The sequence below is a fragment of the Diabrotica virgifera genome, chromosome 8 (assembly GCF_917563875.1).
Source record: "Diabrotica virgifera virgifera chromosome 8, PGI_DIABVI_V3a".
Taxonomy (NCBI): domain Eukaryota; kingdom Metazoa; phylum Arthropoda; class Insecta; order Coleoptera; family Chrysomelidae; genus Diabrotica; species Diabrotica virgifera.
In genome coordinates, this window is record NC_065450.1 from 77433802 (window position 1) to 77448912 (window position 15111).

At 32.6% G+C, this 15111-nt stretch overlaps 1 protein-coding gene across 1 annotated transcript in view; it reads right to left on the reverse strand.

Moving 5' to 3' along the window:
• Positions 1-321: 321 nt before the first annotated feature.
• The window catches only part of LOC114332182 (adenylosuccinate synthetase), a 67648-nt gene continuing 52858 nt past the window's right edge, over positions 322-15111 (reverse strand). Inside the window, exons 7-8 of the mRNA XM_050657562.1 lie at positions 8429-8549; positions 322-5986 (exon numbers count right to left, since the gene is read on the reverse strand). Coding sequence (XP_050513519.1) covers positions 5931-5986; positions 8429-8549 — 177 coding nt within the window. The 3' untranslated portion in view covers positions 322-5930. The remainder of the gene's footprint in view (positions 5987-8428; positions 8550-15111) is intronic.

The window sequence follows — 15111 nt, forward strand, 5'->3', positions numbered from 1 at the left end:
CGGTAAAACAATTTTTAAAAAATCATGTCTTAGTTTTTTGAAGTAAACTATAACATACTAAAATTTCACGCAAATCCTTAATTCTTTGCCGAAGGTGTAGAACGTCGTTAAATCTTTGATCGCGATTATCTCTAAACAATGGTTTTGTTATTTATCGGGTTTTCGCTCGAACCCCTCGATATAGACTCATTTATTTTGAATAAACATTTGTAATATAAGTAGCATTGTTAAGCATTGGCTAAATTCATGTTTACAGAAAGGACTGGTCTGGAGTACTGCAAAAGTTATATAAAAATACAAAAACAATAAAAAATAAAACACTTTTATGTATAATGTGTATATTTATTTAAAATATATGCAACATAATCACTCAAAACATAACAAACAACTTAATTATTGCATTAAAAATTGTGCTTGTAAAAGCAAAGATTAGATGGTACCCAGAGTAATGAAGTATTGAACAGTTTTTCAGTGAAATAAAAAAAATGACGATATTTATATTGGTGTTTTTTTTATAAAGGCACATAGTCATAACTTGTATAAAACAGTAAATTAAAACTGCAAAATAACATAAACGTAAAAAATATGCTTTAGAAAGTTGTCAAGAACTGAATTGTCTACTTTTTGTATAACATAATAAAATGAAAAAAAAAATCCACGAAGAAAGTAAATTCCTGTATACCATAAATCACAAATAATAGTTAAATGTTAATTAAATTCCTTTATAAAATGTATATTTATAAAAAAATCCCTAAAAAGGGCTACATCACAGAACGTTTTCTGAATAATGATTCCATCATCAGTGCTTATTACAGGTCAAAATACATGCCCGAGTCACCAAGATATTTGAGTAAAAACCCTTTAAATGTTATAAAGTTTTAAATTGTTTACATTATGTTATTAAAAAAGGTGTGATGTTTAAAATATTCCTCGATTTAACCTCACGACATCACAGGACGCTCCCCACGCGGGTTGCAATGTTCAGAGGATACAACCTCACATAACGAACTTCAAATGGCAACTTGTCATTAGCAAATTTAAGTCTGTTATGAGGCTGGATCCTCTAGACATCTCTGGCATGTACTTTGACCTGCACAAGCACTGATGATGGAATTGTTTTATTCCGAAAACGTTCTGATATACTTAGCCATTTTTGGGGTTTTTTTTATAAATATACCTTTTACAAAGGAATTTAACGATTTTTTTTATAATAAAATGAATGATCTATTGAGGCCATTCAACTCCATAGGCTATTTGATAGAATTCGCGAGATTTTTGTTATGTTCAAGCTTTAGGCCCATATTATTGAAACGATCATTTGTCTGGGAACCTAACATTTTCAGGCACTAAACGTTTATATTTCAACATTTTTTATCTTATGATTTAATAACAGAAAACAATTATATATTTGGCAAATTACAACTTAAAATAACTTAAAAATGCTTACTAGAAAGCAATCGATAAAAAAGTAACATTTCATACAGGCAATAAACAAAGTAAATTGTTTAATCGTTATTTATAATGTACTATTCTACAGCTTTTTAGGTTAGATGCATACAGTAGGGCATTCCAAGACTTTTGACGTTTATCACACCGCTGGGAGGCAAACTGCCAAACATTATATTTGTTTATATTTGTACCACATTGTGTTTCTTAAGTTTTTTACCTTTAATAATGTTTTAGTTGTATTTTTCAAACATTTTGTTGTTAATTTTGTGTAGTTTTTTATTGTAGAAGCACTTGAACGACTTTATTTAGTTTTAAGCAATGAATAAATAAACATGTGTTACTATTTTCGAAATTTGTTGGTATACAATACAGATGTTGCTAGTAGATTATACAAGCAAAAGATTAGCAAAGCAAATAATATAGATTCATTTCCCTCAGGGAGTCTGAGTTAACCTACAGTGGAGAGTTTTCCAAGCGTAAGTAACATGGAAATAGTAAGTTATTTAGCATTTTTATAGGACGTTTTATAGCATTTTACCATTGTTTCTGTCCCTTAGATGATAACTTATTTAGTTCAGTTTTATGCTTCAAATGCACTGTTCAGCACTGATGGTAATCGATAAAACTGAACTTTATCACGGTTACTTCGCATTCAACATTTCAATACTCAAAAGAAATGAGGTATATTATCTATTTAAATGAATTCTTCCAGTAAAAATGTTAAATTAATCCTTGTACAAAATAAAATGACAAAGAAACGTAACTAAAATGATCTAAAACACATTAAGAACTAACAAAATAACATTTGTTTGCCTCCCAGTCGCCATATTGACTTAATTTTGACAGCATGTTGGAATGCCCTATAGTAAACGCAAATTGTTGTGAGGTTTTCCAAATCCTTCACATTCATTCAGTGGCGTATCTGTGAAATATTAGTATTATGATTGTGTATGCTGTATGTACGACTCTGCTATATAAATATATACAAGTGCAGATCTGCAACAACATAATTTAATGTACGCATCTACCCAGTGAATTAAATTTAAAACTTAACAACAATTACATTAGGGCAAAATACAAATAGTCTTAATCAACTTGGGTATTCTTGTTTTAAAATTAACAAACGATTAGTACTTAATAAAGACGTCATAAAAATTATAGTGCATTTTCAATTTAACAATTGTCGCATTCAGGAGCCGAAAAAGTGACGGAGCTGTTCCGCAACTGTTGGGAATTCGTTTTCTGAATGTGGCACTACTTGAGGAACGTGTTACGGAACGGTCACCATGACAGTGAGCTCATTTTAATTCCGCTACCTCCGTCTAGCGTATGCTACTTTTGTGAATTTGTCAATAGACTTGTTGAAAGATGGCGTTATACAGGAATTATATTTGCATCCCAAAAGCACCATACATATGTGAAGTACCAGAAACAATAGAAGATGACAAAGAAAAACATAGATTAATAGAGGAATATCATAATCACCCGATGTTTGGAGGACACGTAGGGAATAATAGACTAATAAAGAAGCTAAAAGCAAGATTCAGATGGAGAAATTCGTGATATCGGACACTTCTTCCAAACCATGGGACATAGTATACATAGATACAAGAGGTCCATTCACTAAAAGTAATGAAGGCAATAGATACTGTATCACAATGTTGTGTGAACTTACGAAATACGCGGTAAGTACACCCGTGCGCAATAAAAAAGCTGAGACAATAGCTTTTTCACGAACAATTTTCACGATCATTTTATACCAACATACGCACTCATGAAACAAATAAGAACAGACCAAGGCACAAAGTATAAAAACGAAGTAATGCAGGAACTAACAAAGCTGCTAAAAATAGAGCACAACTTTTCAACGGCATACCATCCACAGTCCATTGGAAGTTGTGAGAAACTGCACAGAACATTAAACGAGTACGTAAGAGCATTCATAGATGAAGACAAAGAAAATTGGGATGTGTGTTGCAGAATGTTCACATACTGCTACAATACAACCCCTAACGCGTATCATGGTTACACGCCGACGTAGATGTATACTACAATGAGTTGCGATACAAACTACAATGCGAACACGAGAGAGCTAGAACCTTCTTACTAAAGCACAAAAAAGTGCGGCAAGAAAAGAATAAGCCCAAAGTGACACCACAACACTTTAAAATAGGAGACCTAGCCCTGGCAAAAAGAGGAGAATGGTAAGTTTGATAGTCTTTATGTAGGCCCCTTCTCAATAACAGAGGTAAATAACGTTAATTGTAAAATTAAAATGGAAAATAATAAAATCAAGGAAATACATAAGAATAGACTATATGTTTACAGTCCAAGGACACAGTGAGTTACAAGTGAAACGGGAACAATGTTGTTATCGAACATTTTTTTATGTTTACTTATTAGCCATAGGAAATAAATATTTAATTTTGTATTGGTTACAACACAGTAATCAGTTGGTGACGTTATCTAGAAAAATTTTCTTCTTTGTCGGAAGGGCAGAGGAAATATCTACATCTCTCAGAAAATTTTTCTTGTAAGGATGAGGATGTACAGAAATTATATTAGCATCCCAAAAGCAATTCACATCCATTTAATTTTTAAAGGTCTAAAAACAAACATTACTATTTGTTGTAAAATAACTAGGTGACACACATTTCCCAATATAATGCACTTGTTTCGAGAACGCTCTTGTCAGCTATTTTGATATGAATATTTCACGGTCGAATCGTATCAGCAATCATAATAAAAACGATCACAAGTTTATTTATAGATACGGAGAAAGTATTACAGATCATTCGTTAATCAATGTTTATTCATTTAATATTGAGACATCAAGTTAGAGAGAAGATAGACGTTGCCCACCAACTAGTTACTGTTACATTTAGAGTTGGTGAATAAATACATATCTAACCAATAATGTTCTACATCATCAACCCCCATCATAGGGAGTAACAACCCCAACCACCATAGCGTCAAGTACTAATTATCAATTGGAATATAGCGCAGACGTAAACAATCCATGGTATTTGACCATGATTATGAAGCAAAAAAACAATTTATTGTGCAGAAGCAAGTATATTACAGAAAATGATAGGCTGTCACGAATTTAGGGAGCGGAACGTTGACAAGACGAAACACAACTGTTACCGCTCCATCGGGAAATGCTCCCTCACTTTTTCGTCTTCTGAATGTGGCCATTGAGTTAACCTAACCAAACCAGAAAGAAAAGTAAAGTACGTTCTACTGCTAGCTTGTCGCGTATTGGAAAATGTTGATGCAATGCAATGTGCTTTAAGACGCCAATTTCTGTCAGAAAATCACATTTTTGGAGGATTACGGATAAGTTAATATAGTGCTACGGTGACTGAACAAAATCCTCTTATTCAAAACATACTCGTACATTTCCAGGTCCAAATGAGATAACAACTACAAAAAAATGTGAGGGGCTTAAAAGCAAACTGCGTTAAATCCAAAGGTGCAATTTTAGAGAAAACGGCAAAAACCTGCTCTTGCTTCTGTTTAGCAACTTTATAGCTTTCTTTTCCCAGTTGCCCCAAGTAGAAACACTGTATATACAATTTTTTGGATAGACAGTGGTACAGACTGAGTGTTACCGCCATTAAGAACAACAAAAAAATATACTTTCTTCAAATAAATTTTTTATCCCGTGCCTAGATTGTGTATTACATTGGAACTACTAAAATTGATTATCTATACCAAGAAATTGAATTTAACTGACTGATTTGGCAACATGGAGAAATAGTCACCGTGTCTACAATGTGTCACAATGTATATTATCACAATATTGTGCCGTAGTCTTTGTTAGTGTCACGTAATTTCGACGCACTGTTGCCAAAGTTTCGTAGAACTTTCAAAAACTGGGCGGCTACTACCTCTCGAATTTAATATTGATGACGCGCTGGTGTACTTAAGCTAAAAGTTTTTCTCTCAACTTATCTTAAAAATCTCCACTTTTATGAAAAAATTCCCTCCCGTTTACAAAATCTGAGAAGAATTTTCAAATATTTTGATTTTTTTAAATATGTGTTACAATTTGGACTGGAGCAAAAATTCCCTTTTGAGTTAAGTTTTTCCCTTTTATGTTGAAAATTCCCGAAAAAAGGGAAATTTCCCTACGATTGGTACCCAATATATAACATACTGTAAAGTATCTTTAACAGTGGATAACTTAAGTTTGATAAAAATTGACTTACTAAACGCGTTTTGCTTTTAAGCCCCTCATGTGGATTTGGCCCTACTTTAACAAAATGGAAAATTAATCCAGTGCAAAATCAACGAATCAATGAAATAAAGTATCACATAAAGTACCTAAAATTATTTGAAGTCAACTGTTCGAATAAAAACCAAATAAAAAAGTGTTTTAACCAAAACAATAGATAAAATACTGTCGGTTTTCAATTTCTTCCGTTACACTTTAAGCTTATGTTAACTTACAATTTGACTAATGTTGGATAAAAGGTTTAGTCGTGTATTGTGATGATAGATTCTCTTCCTTTCCCGACTCCAATCCATTTAACTGAAAAGAAAAGAACAAAATAAATATGCAAATACATAATTTCCTGATGTTTTTGTATACGGTTTATTCATGATCTAATAATATGTAGGCTATCCAGAAAGTACGTTACATTTTGGAATAGAAAAAAACAAGTACAAGAAAAGATTTTATTATATACATTTGAAAGAGACACTCGAATACTACTTTTCTACATAATATCCGAACAAACTCAGGCACTTATCATAGCGGTGAACTAGCTTTGAAACACCAACGTCATAAAATTCTGCCGCTGAGTTATCAAAGCGCTGAGTTGCAGGTCAGGTCTTCATTGTACAAAACAGGTGGTAATCGTCACCTACACAACACCTCCCACTTGAATTTTTTAAGAACTTCTCCAGTACGATTTACCGTGTGTGGTAGGACATTGTCATGCAAAAACAAAATTTTTGAGCTCAGCTTTCCTCTTCGTTTTTTTTTTTGTATCGCTCTTCGTAACTTTTCTAATGTTGCTCAATATCTCGTCGAGTTAATTGTTGAGCCACGTTCCAGGAAATCGACAAGAATAAGTCCTTCCCTGTCTCAACAAACAGTTGCCAGAACATTCCTCGCAGACAGGGTTTGCATGCATTTTCCTGATTTTTAGGGGAATATGTGTGTCACCACTCCACAGACTGCAATTTTATTTCGCAATTGACATGTTTTACCCAAGTTTCATCTCCAGTAGCAATTCGATCAAGTAGTGAGTCGCCATCTTTTTCATAAGAGTCTAAAAACGTCAATGAAGCAGCCATACGCAGATACGTGTGGGTTTTTGTCAAGAGTTTTGGTACCCACATTACACAAAATCTGTGATAACGTAACTTTTGTGAAACAATTTCATGGAACAAACTTCTTGAAATTTGTGGAAAACTTACTGAGAGCTTTCCTTGAATTTTCCCGTCGAGTTTAGAGACGAGTTCACAAGTCACAACGTTTGGCCGTTTCACTTCGTTTTTCAAAAGGCCCATTGGTTCGGCCATTTTTGAATTTAATGCATCATTTACGCACTCCACTTTTAGTGATCTCGTTGTTCCCATAAACAGCACAAAGACAATAAAGTTCAAACAAAATGTATGCCAGCACAACAACAATAATTTGTAAGAAGTGTTAAAATAATTAATTGTATATAACGCGAATACTTATATTTTAGAAATAGACGATCTTTAAAAATCTTTCTCTCATTAATTTGTTCAAATAGCCCTAACTTCATGATATGACCAGACAATAACAATTTGATCAGAGTTTCCTTCCTACCCACGGAAATTTTGAGTCTAAAAATTAAGAAAACTGTCACCCCACCCGGTATCAGGCGTTTTGAAAATCACCCTGAGCCGGGAAGGTTAATATGAAGAAAAAAGGAAAAAGCAGACACCATAAGGAAAGATTATTATCAAAATAAAACTACAAATACTGTAGTACAAGAAGTTGAATATCGGGGAACATACAAGGAGTTTTTGTAGGAGACTAGAATAAGTAAGGAAATAAATAGTCCTTAAAAATGAAAACTATATGTGAAGAAGACCAAGGAATAAATAATATTAGAATGTAATCAAAGTAAAACTAACAAATTAACATATTTTGTAAAAAAAACTGAGGAGTCATAAGTACACCACGGAAAAATAAGAAAATAAACATTGGGTGGAATGCATAAAACGTAGTAGATGCTATTGCTTCGGCAAATAATATCTACTTTGTAGCATTTTCTTTTACATAAAAGTAGGTAATTTTGTTGAGAACAACATACTACACAACAGAAGTACCGACTACTGACCTGAAGTATCTACTACAAAGCGTAGCACCAGCCGTGTCTGCATTACACCAATCGTGATGGAACCCGTTTTCCATGTGCCTGTGATTTGTGAATTCACATTTTTATGTACCTACCAAATTATTAGAATTGTACATGAGTAAAAATGAGTGATTCAGATTCCGAAGCGGCAAAAGAGTTACGCGAGGATAAAAATGAACAATTGTTATTAGTTAATCTTCTTGAGAATTATTAAATTTTATTTGATAAAAGAATGACCCCAAAAGTTAAGAATCTTCTTCCTAGTTTGTAGATTTTTCTACGACACACATTCATAAATGCTCATATTGTAACAAAAAAACACCTACGCCGAAATCGTCCATCGACCAACTTCACTTGAACTGAAACAAATACATACTACTAAACTAGCAAATACTTCAAAAGCGTAGTACATTCTTCTTTGTATCTGCTAAAAAGTAGCATATGCTACGGAGCGAAGTAAATACTTTGTAAGTGTGGTAAAATCTTCAAGAATATAGTACATACTTGAAGCATTAACAGGTACTACGTTTTATGCATTCCACCCATTATCGGTCTCAACAAATCTTATATTTTGAGTTGAATATCAATAATTGTTTTGATAATTAATTTGTTTAAATTAATGTAAATAATGTTACCTGGTACGTTCAGGAGTTCCTCTATTTTATTAACGTAATTTTTAGCCTCTTCAGGTAATTCACTGAATTCTCGGACATTTTCAGTGCTTTTCTGCCATCCTGGCATTGTTAAGTACTCCACCTAAAATAAACAAGATATACAGAATAAATGTACCATGTATTTGTTGTAACACTAGGATAAGTAATTGATAAATAACGAATACACATTCAAATAATCTGAGTTTCGAATAGCTTCATTTAGTCTGTTTAGATTTAGACCGTCGGAAGTTCAAGCACGATTTTATCGTTATTTTTGTCATATGAGATAAGCAAAAAGAAAATGAAATTTATAGTTGAACCGGGTCCGTTTTTTTCCGCAACTATTCCTAGGTAATTTTCGTTTTCACGACCTTCCTGTTGAATTCAACTTTATTATTTTTGTTAAGTGTTAGAATACACATGTGGGGTCTTTCTTCATGAGTGAGCCAATTCTCCGAATGCATTAGGGCGATAAACTCTTACCTAAGATTGCACATGTTACAAGGGATGTGAATGCCAGAACTGTATGTTAGTGTTAGTTCTGCGTTCGATATTTAGTCTAAAAGTATATCTTGTAGAAGACACATCTTAATTTCTTTGTTTGTATATTATTATAATACGGTTCGGTTATAAAATAAATAGTTTCTTTACTATTATTTGTACCTTTTATTATCTGCTATTTCTAATACTTCCGATATGCCTTTTTTGCAGGTTCCTTATCGTAAAATCTAACAAACTTTCAATTTTCAGACGGAGAAAATCACGGACATTGACCTATTAACATTACATTTCATCCCTTGATTTCATCTTTCAGTACTCTCAAAGGCATAAGATATAAAATCGTGGCTGAACTTTTATAGTCCAGAGAAATAAGATTTTTCTCGTGACACATCCCCCTCCAAGCCGAAACCAAATTTTTTGAGTAGTATGGACATCTATATTAATAACCTATATGTTTCCTGCAGCCGATTTTGATGATATATTTATAAACAAATGAAGATCAAAAAACGGTAAATTTTCGCTTTTTTCGTCTATAACCAAAAAGTTAAGCATTTAAACAAATTTAAGAGTAAGAATCTCATAATTCGTCTAAAAAATTTCAATATGACGTTCGCTGAATATGTCTATCCATATTGGTTGCTTAGTAAATTGCAAAATAAATCATAAATTTTGAGTTTTTATAAATATTCATAACATATGTAAAAATTAACTTAGAACCTTCTTATTACTCGAAATGCTGAGACTTCTGGTGCTTAAATAATTCCCTAAATTTGAAAGCAATTCGTCAAATAGTTTAAAAGTTATTTAATTTGTTTATCCCAAATTAATTTTTTTGCAACACTACAAGTCAGAAAATTATGAGGTTACAGTAAGACTTCTGACAGTTTATGGAAGAAGAACACTTATACTATTGACTTAATTAAAAAAAAATGACAAAAAGTAATTTTAAACAGTGTAAAATTATTTTGCAAAAACACGTCGATTCTTTGCTTACTTATAAACAATTAGAATAACTTTTTAACCGTTAGGGCTGCACTCCACTTGCGACTTTGGTCGCGCGATTGTTTTGTCGCGAATATTGAACACATTGTTTCAAATACGAGTCAATCCATTTGCGACTAAATAATCACAGCGATTAAAAAAACGCTTTTTACCACGACGCGATTGCCACTCGATTGAAATGGATCATACGGACCAGCATAGGCATGCGTCATAATTATTTCATATACCTATTTATATACCATATACCAGTTTACCCCAGTTAACTTCTAATCAGCGGAAGTGACAGTTGATTCATAGAAACACTGTTACATGATATTGTTAATATAAATATTTTGTCCAGACTTGTTAAATGAGTTCAGATAAATTCAGCAATTCTACAATTTTTGGAACAAGATACAAATGTATACGATCTCGCAAACGAGACAAATGTCCGTGAATTTTTTAATAAGTGGATTCGGCGTATAAATAAAAAACAATGGATTTAAAAAAAAATTATTCCAAAATTAATGCATTTTGACTAAAACAATTGTTCTATCCACTCAGGGGAAAGGCGCAAAATGTCGCCTGTCAAAATTTTGAATGTGTTTTAAATGTACAGTGCGTCCATAAAGTAACGGACAAATTCATTATTTCCTAAACCGGCGACTTTAAGGAAAAATTCCGAAACAGGTCGATTTTTATTTTTAAATTACAATATTTTGGCATATATATCATACTAGTGACGTCATCCATCTGGGCTTGATAACGTAATCGATGAATTTTTTAAATGAGAATAGGGGTAATGTGATAGCTCATTTCCAAGTGTATGTGTTATAGTCAAAGCCCGAATTTCAGGCACTCCTAGGTTTGACTAGGCAATCCTCAGGTCTGACTGACGATCTTAGTCAAAGCCCGAAATAAATTACAGTTTCGGCCTTTGACTAGCCAAACCTAGGAGAGACTAAGTTGGTCAGGCAAAGGTCGAAATTTAATTTTTTGAAATCGGGGTTTGACTGGTCAAACCCCGATCAGCTATTAAAATGTCGTAATTTGTTAGATTAGGTTTAATAAAACGTTATTTTTTAATTTTAATGTTTCTTATTTTTATATATTCGTAATTAAAATAAAATAAATAGTGTTTATTCCCACATGTTGAGGCATTATGGCATTTAGAGTTGCACAATACGTTAGACCTTTTTTACACTTACATAATTTTGAAGAGCATTTCTTATTGCAGTAGCATTTTATAAAGCCTTGTCCTCCAAATTTAGAATCTTTTGTACTAATTTCTCTTAGAGACAACTTAACGTCTGGAACATCTTCGAAATTAAGAAAATTATCTTTGCATTCTCTTATTTGATTTTTTGAAAAAATAATGTTTATTGTTCCGTGTTTTGTATTAACTCTCCGTTAATTGTTTTAGCTTTTATGATACCCAAAATATTTCGAGCATCTCCTTTGGCTATATCAAAGCTGGGGATAGGTATTGTTACACAGACAGAAAAGATTAAAATAAATATAGGAAAGGTGATTGAAGGTCTTCATGCCCAGGCTAATACTATGAAACAATTAAATGAAAAAAAAATCCTCCAATTTCGATCGGAATAACTGTAACAATACCTATCCCCAATTTTGGTAGGGCCAGGGGAGATGCTCGAAATATTTTGAGTATCACACAAGATAAAACAATAAGCAAACTTGTTTCAAGAAATCAAATAAGAGAATGCAAAGAGAATTTTCTTAATTTCGAAGATGTTCCAGACGTTAAGTTGTCTCTAAGAGAAATGAGTACAAAATATTCTAAATTTGGCGGAGAAGGCTTTATAAAATGCTACAGCAATAAGAAATGCTCTTCAAAAGTGTAAAAGGTCCAACGTATTGTGCAACTCTAAATGCCATAATGCGTCAACATGTGAGAATAAACACTATTTTTGTAATTTTAATTACGACAATATAAAAATAATAAACATTAAAATTAAAAAATGACGTTTTATTAAACCTAATCTAACAAATTACGACATTTTAATAGCTGATCGGGGTTTGACTAGTCAAACCCCGATTTCATAAAATTAAATTTCGACCTTTGCCTGACCAACGTAGTCTCTCCTAGGTTTGACTAGTCAAAGGCCGAAACTGTAACTTTATTTCGGGCTTTGACTAAGATCGTCAGTCAGACCTGAGGATTGCCTAGTCAAACCTAGGAGTGCCTGAAATTCGGGCTTTGACTATAACATATGTACTTCTCTATTTATTAATACAAACAATAACATAATTATTTGTAGAGGGTGTCCAAAAATACTTTTTAATTCAATTAATTGAGACAAAAAGAAGAATGTATGTAACTTATTTCATTCAAAATTCGTTTTAATTTTGTCAGAAAACTGAAATACATGTGCATATGTTTATTTGACAAATAATACTTGATAAACAAATAATATTGCTTTTCGCTTAAATTCAATGTTAGAGCTGCCACCTACCTGCCTCTTGGAAGTTTACCATTACCACAGCCTCCTAAAGTTTATAGGAGGCTGTGACATTACGCTTAAGCGAAAATCAATGTTTATTTTTTAAATAAAACATTTTTATGTTTTCTGGCACGAATAAAATATATTTAGAGTTAAACAAATTACATACATGCATCTTTTTGTACCAATTAATTTAATTAAAAAAAACATTTTTTGGACACCCTGTATAAATAATTATATTAATGTTTACCGTTTACTTCTCTCCCGAAGCAAAAGAGCGATAACATAAGTAGATTCGATGTTATCCATTGCAAGACTGATGTAATTCTGCGACTTAAAAATCGCAAGTGGAGGCACCCACCACTCCCACCAGATTTTCTGCGACAGCGATTTTTTAGTCGCCGCGACTACAAATCGCAAGTGGAGTGCAGCCCTTACCCGTAGAAAAATTATTTTTTCATATTTGGAAAGACTGAATTTTTGTACACATTTAGAAAGAAAAACAATTGTCCTAGGACACTTAGGGAAGAAGTTAGCCCCCCCTTTTTTAATTCACATGTTTTTGCAAAATAATTTTGCCGTATTTAGAATTATTTTTTGTCATTTTTTTTTAATTAAATTAATAGTATAAATTTCTTTCATAAACTATCCAAAGTATTACTATGTGTGTGTGTTTCAGCATTATTGGCTTCGGAGTCAATGTCCATTCGCCATCTTACCTTTTTGGAATTATTTGTATTATTTATGCGGAAGCTCTAAAGGAGTGCTTCCTGCTTTCTACTGATCTGTTTAGGTAGGTATCCAATCACAATCCTGTTCCAATTTTACAAAGAACTATTTTACATACCTATATCTAATTTTCAACGATTTTTGTTTTTATTTGGAATTATTTCCTTTCATTGTGATTTTTTTTAATAATTTTTTTATGTATTTACTTATTTTTTTTATTATTATTTTTTGATATTATTTTTTTTTTATTTTTCATTGTCTTTTTTTTTCAATATAAATTGGGATATTAGACTAGGACGCAATTTGACGCTCAGGGGTCGATCAGAGCATTTAGACGAAACAGGTGGACCTCGGATAGACATAGGGCTTAAAAAGTATTACTATAACTTCATCATTTTCTGACTTATAGCGTTGCAAAAAGATTAATTTGGGATAAACAAATTAAATACCTTTTAAACTGTTTGATCAATTTGTAGTATAATATGAACCCTCTGTATAAATCATAATTTAAATATGATGTTATTAACCTTTAGGGTATTGAACAGACATAAAAACAATAGTTTATAGTTTTGTATCACATGTTTAATATGCGTGAACTTGAACTATATTTGTTATGATTTAGATCGGTATAAAAACATGCTGAGCACTCAGTATGGGGGGATAGACAGATAATTATTAAGGTAGTATGTAGAGGTCGATGCGCTATGAATCATTAGTGTTATTATTTACATATTGGTCGTTACCAGTGAATAAAATATATTTATTCTTTTTAATTAATTAGAACCAGAAGGCATTAACATCACAATATTTGCGACAAATTGCTTTGAAATTTAGGGTATGGTTTAAGCACCAGAAGTCTCAGCATCCCGTGTAATAAGAACGTTCTAAGTTAATTTTTACATAAGTTATGAATATTTGTAAAAACTCAAAATTTTTGATTTATTTTGCAATTTTCTAATCAACCAATAAGTATAGACATATTCAGCGAACGCCATATTGAAGTTTTTTTATACGGTTTATGAGTTTCTCACTCTAAAATTTGTTTAAAATTCTTAACTTTTTGGATATAGAAAAAAGCGAAAATTTACCGTTTTTTGATCTTCCTTTGTTTATAACTATGTATATCATCAAAATCGGCTGCAGGAAACATATAGGTTATTAATATAGATGTCCATACTACGTACTTAAAAAATTTGGTTTCGGCCTGGAGGGGGTTGTGTCACGAACAGGATTTTTTTCCTTATTTCTCTGAACTACTATTGAAATCTCACGGTCTACATTTAGTGGCCTATACCTATTATGTAGACCAGGGCATTTAACACGAAATAAATGGATTTTTAAATACAGCACATAGAGACTTTTTGCATTGTGTTCATAATGACGCCAGTAAACATATCAAAATCTATATTTTAAGGGCACGATTTTGTTATTCGGGAGGTTTTTGGGGTTGCTGAACACGAATACGCCATCAGAACCGAAGACGCTCGAAATTCCAGAAAATGACGTGCGTATCAGTCACCCTGGGCACTAGGTGATCCGAGAGTAAATTTTGATGTCATATTCTGTAATAGTAATCTTTTGTATCAATTTTGTATTTTTTGTATCGAGTTTGTATCAATTTAGTGCCGAAAACCCTCGAAACTCCAGATGATGACGTACCTCAGCAGTGACTCTGGGCACCAGGTGCTCCGGGTTTCGGTTCTGATGACGTATTCGTTTTCAGTGATCCCAAAAACCCCTAAGTAATCTGTTTGTATCAATTTAGTGCCAAAATCCATCGAAACTCCAGATGACGTGCCTTAGCAGTAACCCTGGGCACCAGGTGCATCGGAGGTCGGTTCTGATTGCGTATTCGTGTTCAGTGACCCCAAAATAAGAAAATCTGGCCCTTAATATACTGATATTGACATGTTTATGCACGTTAAAATTCAATTATGCATTTCCATCAATTTTTCTATGATAGACTTTTTCTTTGACGTCATTCTGAAC